Raw genomic sequence first — 8,184 nt, 5'->3', positions numbered from 1 at the left:
ACCACTCACCCTCCCTTCCATTCCATTCCTCCCTCTCTCCATCCCCCTCTATTTTCCCTCCCTCTCTCTTTCCCTCCATCTCTCCCCCTCTATTTTCCCTCCCTCCCGCCACCCCTCCCTCTCTCTTTCCCTCCATCTCTTTCCCTCCCTCCTCCCCTCCCGCTCTCTTTCCCTCCATCTCTCTCCCTCCCTCCTCCCCTCCCTCTATCTTTCCCTCCATCTCTCTCCCTCCCTCTTTCCCTCCATCTCCCTCCCTCCCTCCCTCCACCCCTCCCTCTCTCTTTACCTACCTCTCTCTCTCTCTCTCTCTCCCTTTACCCCTCCCTCTCTCTTTCCCTCCCTGGCTCCCCCCTCTTCACCCCTCCTCCCCTCTAGCTCCCCTTCTTCCCCCCTCTTGCTCCTCCCTCTGGCTCTCCCTTCCTCACCCCTCTTGTGACTCCAAGTCACAGCTGGACAGCTACATAGGGGACAGGCGTGTGCGTGTGTGTGTGCGTGCGTGTGTGTGTGTGTGTGTGAGAGAGAGAGAGAGTTTGCGTGCCTATGTATGTGTTTGACCATTAGTCCCCAGGGAGGGAGGGTAGTCCAGAGAGCCCAGTACATTCCACTGGCCTTAGCGGAGCTCTGAGGTCACAGTAATCAGTTAGGGTACATGCTTAACAACGCATAGGCTACGCCCCAAATGGTAGCCTATAGGGCCCATAAAGCCCCGGTCAAAAGTAGTGCACTATGTAGGGAATAGGGTTCCATTTGGGACGTAGTAATATATATATTTACCCCTACTCTTTCTCACAAGACCCCACTGCACTGTTGGTGCCTGTAGGCTGTTTTCCCTGTGGAGGTCAAGCCAAGTTTTTCCATTGTCACATCACATTCAGCCAGCGCATAGGCTTATCCCATTCCCATCGGAATAGGAGGTTTCCTAAAAAAAATCAAAATGGCTGAATTATACAGCATCCTGTTCCTGTTCCGATTGTCCCCCTTTTCCCCTTCTTAGTGTTCCATTCTCAATGTTCTTTGTTTAAACCTTGTTCCTGAGGACTTTCGTAAATTCCCATTCTAATCAGCAACATCTAATACATCTCTACTACATTGTCCTTCAAGGCATGTGTTATACAGTACAGTCATTTGTTCTTATTCTTGTCCATGTTCTTGGAAACGTACTTCAAAGTTTAACCCACCCATAAAGCACCTGTATTCGTCTTTAGTGGCACACGGCTCATTCCACGTCACAGAACCAAACGTCTCTGTTTTCCTCATACGTAATGCGTTGTGTGTTTTTTGCTGTGTCCCTTCTGGGCACCCTTACTGTGTTTGTTGCTGTGTCCCTTCTGGGCACTTTTACTGTGTTTGTTGCTGTGTGTGTGTGTTGTGTGTCGTGTTGCTCTCCCTGAAGAGTGTGTTGTCCTCATAGCCCCCATATAGTTCAGATAACTGGGGAGCAAGTCACCATCATGGTCCATCCCTGCTCCCGACACCAGGTCCAGATAACTCTCACTGGGCTTGGCGTAGCTGGTCTCATCCAGGTCCACGTAACTCTCACTGGGCTTGGAGTAGCTGGCCTCCCTCATGGGTAAATGCAGATGTCCCTTCTCCTGGTAAGGCGAAGCTTGATGCATCTCCATCTCCAGCCCTGAAGCCCCAGGCTGGAATCGGACCCCAGCTATGCCAGGAAAGGTGTACTGCTCCTGGGCATAGCGCTTCTCCAGGTGATGGGTGATGGCAAGCTGGAGGAGGTGGAGGAGCTCTGCTAGGTTGAGAAGTAGAGAGACTCCAGCGATGGTCTGGGTGTAGATGGTGAAGATGGTCTTTTCCGTGGGTCTGGAGACGAAGCAGTCCACCGTGTGAGGACAGGGGTCCCGGACGCACTCGAACCGGGCCGGGATCACAAAGCCGTAGAGGTACCATAGCCCCACGATGAAGCCGACCTCCAGGAGGACCTTGAGGAGGATACTGGCGGCGTAGGCACAGAGGAGACGGCCCTTTAGCTTAGGAACCTCTGGGAGAGCTTTCACCTCCTTCCTCCTCCCTCTTTTCTCCTCCTCTAGTTCTTCTATCTCCTCCCCCTTTCTCACCTCCCTCTTCTTCTCTCCATTCTTCTTTACTCCTCCCCTCTCTCGTCTCTCACCACCACCGCCACCCTCCTCCGACCTCTTATTCTCCTCACCTTCCTCCTCTTTCTTCTCCTTCGCAGCCCTGAAGGCCACATACCCAAAATAGAAAATAGTCGGCGTGGAAACAAAAATCACCTGGAGGACAAAATAGCGGTAATGTGATATGGGGAACGCTTTGTCGTAACACACTGCAGTACATCCAGGTTGCTTGGTATTACAGACGAAGTCGTTCTGTTCGTCGTCCCAGGCTGACTCTGCGGCGGTGCCCAGGACCAACATGCGGAACAGGAAGAGGACAGTTAGCCAGACACGACCCACCCCGGTACTATACTCCTGCCCCTCCTCCAACAGGTGCTCCAGGAAGGACCAGTCAGCTCTGGACATCCTCTGTAACCTGGGGGTAAGCACGTAAACACATATACAGGTATTAGATGTAAGTGTCCATACACAGACATTCGCTTTCTAGCTCTCTCTCACACACACTCTCTTTCTCTCATTCTCTCATTCTCTCTTTCACAGACAGACAGACAGACAGACAGACAGACAGACAGACAGACAGACAGACAGACAGACAGACAGACAGACAGACAGACAGACAGACAGACAGACAGACAGACAGACAGACAGACAGACAGACAGACAGACAGACAGACAGACAGACATGCTGGGAAAATGTGTGTTAATAAAATAGAGTATGTTTCTACATTGTTATAACCTCTTTCTATTTTAAAACACGTTAAAGTTTTTTCAAACTCTGTTTGTGTCTAAACTGACATCTCGATGTGATTTCTAAGAATATGTTATTTTTGTAAGAACATGTTATTTTTGTAAGAACATGTTATTTTGTAAGAACGTGTTATTTTTGTAAGAACATGTTATTTTTGTCAGAACATGTTATTTTGTTAGAACATGTTATTTTGTAAGAACATGTCCTGAGTGATTTAACTTGTAACTCTGAAGGTTTTGTTGATCAATAGAAGGTTTTTACTAGAGATCATATGAACAAAACATAGAAATAGAAGGTTTTTACTAGAGATCATATGAACAAAACATAGAAATAGAAGGTTTTTACTAGAGATCATATGAACACAACATAACACCCCCTGTTAACCTTCTCTGTCCATGAGTTGACCCCCCAACCCATTGTGGGTGCGTAGGGCATTTTCCACCTTCATGTTTTCGTCTTAAGGTCTGATATCATACAATGAAACTCCATGAATAATATTCAAACATATTTCTGTCTATATCACATTACCTGACACAGTGGTTCAACATGTGACTTTTATTACTGTTAGATCATATTGATTTGATCACAGCAGCGTTGCAGTTCTTGACAACAACAAAAAAAGGTGCCCCATGGAACCTACTACCATACCCCCGTTCAAAGACACTTAAATATTTTGTCTTGCCTATTCACCCTCTGAATGGGCACACATACACAATCCAAGTCTCAAATTGTCTCAAGGCTAAAAAAAATCCTAATTTAACCTGTCTCCTCCCCTTCATCTACACTGATTGAAGTGGATTTAACAGGTGACATCAATAAGGGATTATAGAGTTAACCTGGATTCACCTGGTCAGTCTATGTCATGGAAAGAACAGGTGTTCTTAATGTTTTGTACACTCAGTGTACATTTATATTCCGGACTCTGACATTGCTCGTTCTAATATTCCTATACAGCTGGATAGGAGGGGGAAACGGGTCCATTCTAGCTGCAGGCTACAGGGAGAAAGGAACAGCTGGATAGGGGAAACGGGTCCATTCTAGCAGCAGGCTACAGGGAGAAAGGAACAGCTGGATAGGAGAAACGGGTCCATTCTAGCTGCAGGCTACAGAGAGAAAGGAACAGCTGGATAGGGGAAACGGGTCCATTCTAGCAGCAGACTACAGAGAGAAAGGAACAGCTGGATAGGGGAAACGGGTCCATTCTAGCAGCAGGCTACAGAGAGAAAGGAACAGCTGGATAGGGGAAACGGGTCCATTCTAGCTGCAGGCTACAGGGAGAAAGGAACAGCTGGATAGGGGAAACGGGTCCATTCTAGCTGCAGGCTACAGGGAGAAAGGAACAGCTGGATAGGGGAAACGGGTCCATTCTAGCAGCAGGCTACAGGGAGAAAGGAACAGCTGGATAGGGGAAACGGGTCCATTCTAGCAGCAGGCTACAGGGAGAAAGGAACAGCTGGATAGGGGAAACGGGTAGAGTCGCACAAAATGGAAAATAAGGTTGTGGATAAAGTTCGGAATGACACAATTTCATGTGTAAAACATCTAAAGACCTGCATCACTATACTGACAGCATTTCTGTTTCTAAAATCACATATTTGGGTGTTTTTTGTTGTTGTTGCCTTTGTTCATATTTTTTCAGAGCCCCAGCACTGCACAACGAGGATGAGGAAGTGAATCGCTGGTCCAATCAAATCAAATGTTATTGGTCGCATACATATATTTAGCAGATGTTATTGCAGGTGTAGCGAAATGCTGGTATTGCGAGACAAGCGTAAAACACTTGTTTTTGGAAAGTTTCTCAAAAACGTGTCTGGACCTCTCTATAACATTCCATGTACATCAAAAATAAAAATAGAGATTTGGTTGTAAAAGATCTAACTTCTCCTTCAATAATAATTAGTTGAAACTAATTTCTTTTAACAGTGCAAGCACACAGTCCTGTAGGCTGCGGTAAGTGTATCACCGCATCTGCCTAGAGGTCTGAACCTCTATGGCACAGAAGGTAGTGTACATGTCTTGTAACCAGTGTCCTGACACCACAGGGTTATTGCTTCTGTTCTAGCTGTTTCCATCAATCACTACAGCAGTCATACCCCACTGGGCCAAAAAAAAATGGTTGAATCGACGTTGTTTCCACGTCATTTTACCCCCCCCCCCAAAAAAAAATAAATAAATAAATCTATGTGATAACTTTGAATCAACATGGAAAACTAATTGGATTTGCAAAAAATTCAACAACATAACGGCATTTCGTCTTTTTTTCCACCCTACTTTAACCTAAATCCAATGACATGGGGAATAGTTTGTTGATTTCACATTGAATTCACGTTTGTTGTCAACTGGTGCGGCGGGGTAGTCTAGTGGTTATAGAATTGGACTAGAAATCAAAAGGTTGCTGGATCAAATCCCCGAGCTGACAAGATAAAAATCAGTTGTTCTGCCCCTGAACAAGGCAGTTAACCCACTGTTCCTAGGCCATCATTGTAAATAAGAATTTGTTCTTAACTGACTTGCCAAGTTAAACAAAGATCAAATAAACTCAGCTTATTGTAAATCAACACGGATATCATGTTCCCACAATGTCATAAGAATCCATAAAAAAGACCCGTTTGGAATAAAAGCGCTGCATCCTTACCTGTCAGATGTGAAGTTTGGTTATTTTCTTCGTTGACTTGACGGTGGGATGTGCGTTCTTTGACCAGCACTCCAGTCGGAATGACTGGGGAGAATTTCACAATGCGTTTTATTGGCCTGCCCACAGGAACTTGGTCCAGGAAAGGGATGACTTCTAACATGTGGATCTGTTCACTGCGCTGCGCCCCGCCACCGACCTCCGAGATGGACTGTCGATCATGAAGAGGTTATTTGTTGAACTACTCATCTTGAATAAGTGTTTAGGCCTTCAAATTGATATCTTCAGCACTTATTTTATCAAAGTTGAGCAACAGGTATAGAAAGTGGTGAAATCTGTGCTACTCAATTGACCAAGTTGTCCGAAAGGTATGAAAACAAAAAAAAACTTTTCAAAACGGTCTGTTCAACAATAGATTGGACACGTTTGTATTTTCATTCAAGTTTTGTTGATTTATTAAATTCCTAAGATGTTACTAGTTAACAACTCGTTTCGTGTAAATGTCCCATAAATCCACACAATGGCGCCAGTCACCGCTTTTCTAGAGAGATGACGCACCAGCGGAATGAGCTGTTTGTTCCATTAGTTTTATTCAGTTATTCATGTTAAACCGTCGATGCTGACAAGGAAAAACACTCAATTAGTATAGAAAATAGATCGATATCTTCAGACAGAAGATTATTTTCAGACAGTTTGTTATTTTCTTTGGATAAGATATCAGACGATCAATAAAACAATCCCCATAAAAATCAGCCAGTTTAAACTACAGATATGTTTTTTTTTTTTTTTTTTGCATTGGATGCTTCTCAATCCACCATATCCGCCTATGTAACACTTCCGCATCCGCGGAGAAAGTTGACAGAGCTAGAGCGGTGTTTGTCAGACCATGAGACATCCCGAAAATCGGTATTCTCACAAAATCGTCTGTAGCGTCTGAACAATTTTGGCTACCCACTAATATGACCCATCTGTGTAAAACTCGTACATGTCGGTTGTTTTGCTCTAGGATGCCCAAAGGCCTCACAAGACTCTTCTGATGGTCCAGATACCAGGACAAAAACATATGGAAGTACTGCATATATGGAGAATGTTTAGTGACAAAAATAAAGGGTTAAATACACTACATTACCAAAAGTATGTGGACACCTGCTCGCCCAACATCTCATTCTAAAATCATGGGCATTAATATGGAGTTGGTCCCCCGTTTTGCTGCTATAACAGCCTCCACTCTTCTGGGAAGGATTTCCACTAGATGTTGGAACATTTCTGCGGCAATTGCTTCCATTCCACCACATCCGAGCATTAGTGAGGATCGGGCACTGATGTAGGCCTGGAAGCAAGTCCTCGCACCATTTCATTGACGATCCATTTTATCCCAAACCGTTGCCACAAGGTTGGAAGCACAGAATCGTCTAGAATGTCATTCTATGCTGTAGCGTTAAGATTTCCCTTCACCAAAATGTGATAAACTGACTTGTTGGAAAGGTAGCATTCGATGACAGTGCCACGTTGAAAGTCACTCAGCTCTTCAGTAAGACCATTCTACTGCCAATGTTTGTCTATGGAGATTGCATGGCTGTGTGCTATATTTTATACAACTGTCAGCCAGGGGTGAGCCTGAAATAGACGAATCCACTAATTTGAAATGGTGTCCACATACTTTTGTATACAGGTGAAGTCGGAAGTTTACACACAGTTAAGTTGGAGTCATTAAAACTCGTTTTTCAACCACTCCACAAATTTCTTGTGAACATACTATAGTTTCGGCAAGTCGGTTAGGACATCTACTTTGTGAATGACACAAGTAATTTTTCCAAACATTGGTTTACAGACAGATTATTTCACATATAATTCACTGTATCACAATTCCAGTGGGTCAGAAGTTTACATACACTAAATTGACTGTGCTTTTAAACAGCTTGGAAAATTCCAGAAAATTATGTCATGGCTTTAGAAGCTTCTGATAGGCTAATTGACATAATTTAAGTCAATTGGAGGTGTACCTGTGCATGTATTTCAAGGCCAGCCTTCAAACTCAGTGCCTCTTTGCTTGACATCATGGGAAAATCAAAAGAAATCAGCCAAGACCTCAGAAAAAAGATTGTAGACCTCCACAAGTCTGGTTCATCCTTGGGAGCAATTTCCAAACGCCTGAAGGTACCACGTTCATCTGTACAAACAATAGTACACAAGTATAAATACCATGGGACCACGCAGCCGTCATGCCGCTCATTTATGAACATTTGAACATCTTGGCCATGTTCTGTTATAATCTCCACCCGGCACAGCCAGAAGAGGACTGTCCACCCCTCATAGCCTGGTTCCTCTCTAGGTTTCATCCTAGGTTTTGGCCTTTCTAGGGAGTTTTTCCTAGCCACCGTGCTTCTACACCTGCATTGCTTGCTGTTTGTGGATTTAGGCTGGGTTTCTGTACAGCACTTTGAGATATCAGCTGATGTAAGAAGGGCTATATAAATGAATTTAATTTGATTGAGGTTCTGTCTAGAAGAGATGAACGTACTTTGGTGCGAAAAGTGCAAATCAATCCCAGAACAACAGCAAAGGACCTTGTGAAGATGCTGGAGGAAACGGGTACAAAAGTATTTATATCCACAGTAAAACGAGTCCTATAATCGACATAACCTGAAAGGCCGCTCCGCAAGGAAGAGGCCACTGCTCCAAAATCGCCATAAAAAGACAGGCTACGGTTTGCA

The 8,184-nt window shown here is 44.4% G+C and overlaps 1 protein-coding gene across 1 annotated transcript; it reads right to left on the bottom strand.

The window, feature by feature from the left end:
• Positions 1-990: 990 nt before the first annotated feature.
• LOC115174152 (gap junction alpha-6 protein-like) lies at positions 991-5,548 on the bottom strand. The gene is made up of 2 exons (XM_029732853.1): positions 5,474-5,548; positions 991-2,505 (listed from the first exon to the last, which is right to left on the bottom strand). The coding sequence occupies exon 2, from the start codon at positions 2,493-2,495 to the stop codon at positions 1,254-1,256; it is 1,242 nt and encodes a 413-aa protein (XP_029588713.1). The 5' UTR covers positions 2,496-2,505; positions 5,474-5,548; the 3' UTR covers positions 991-1,253.
• Between the last annotated feature and the right edge of the window lie 2,636 nt (positions 5,549-8,184).

The sequence above is a fragment of the Salmo trutta genome, chromosome 34 (genome assembly GCF_901001165.1).
Source record: "Salmo trutta chromosome 34, fSalTru1.1, whole genome shotgun sequence".
In the NCBI taxonomy this organism is placed as follows: Eukaryota; Metazoa; Chordata; class Actinopteri; order Salmoniformes; family Salmonidae; genus Salmo; species Salmo trutta.
The sequence above is the reverse complement of the archived record's forward strand: the minus strand, read 5'-3'. Positions and strand labels throughout refer to the sequence as shown.

Excerpts from the sequence above, each read along its gene's own strand:
- LOC115174152 (XM_029732853.1), bottom strand. The coding sequence starts at position 2,495 with ATGTCCAGAGCTGACTGGTCCTTCCTGGAGCACCTGTTGGAGGAGGGG.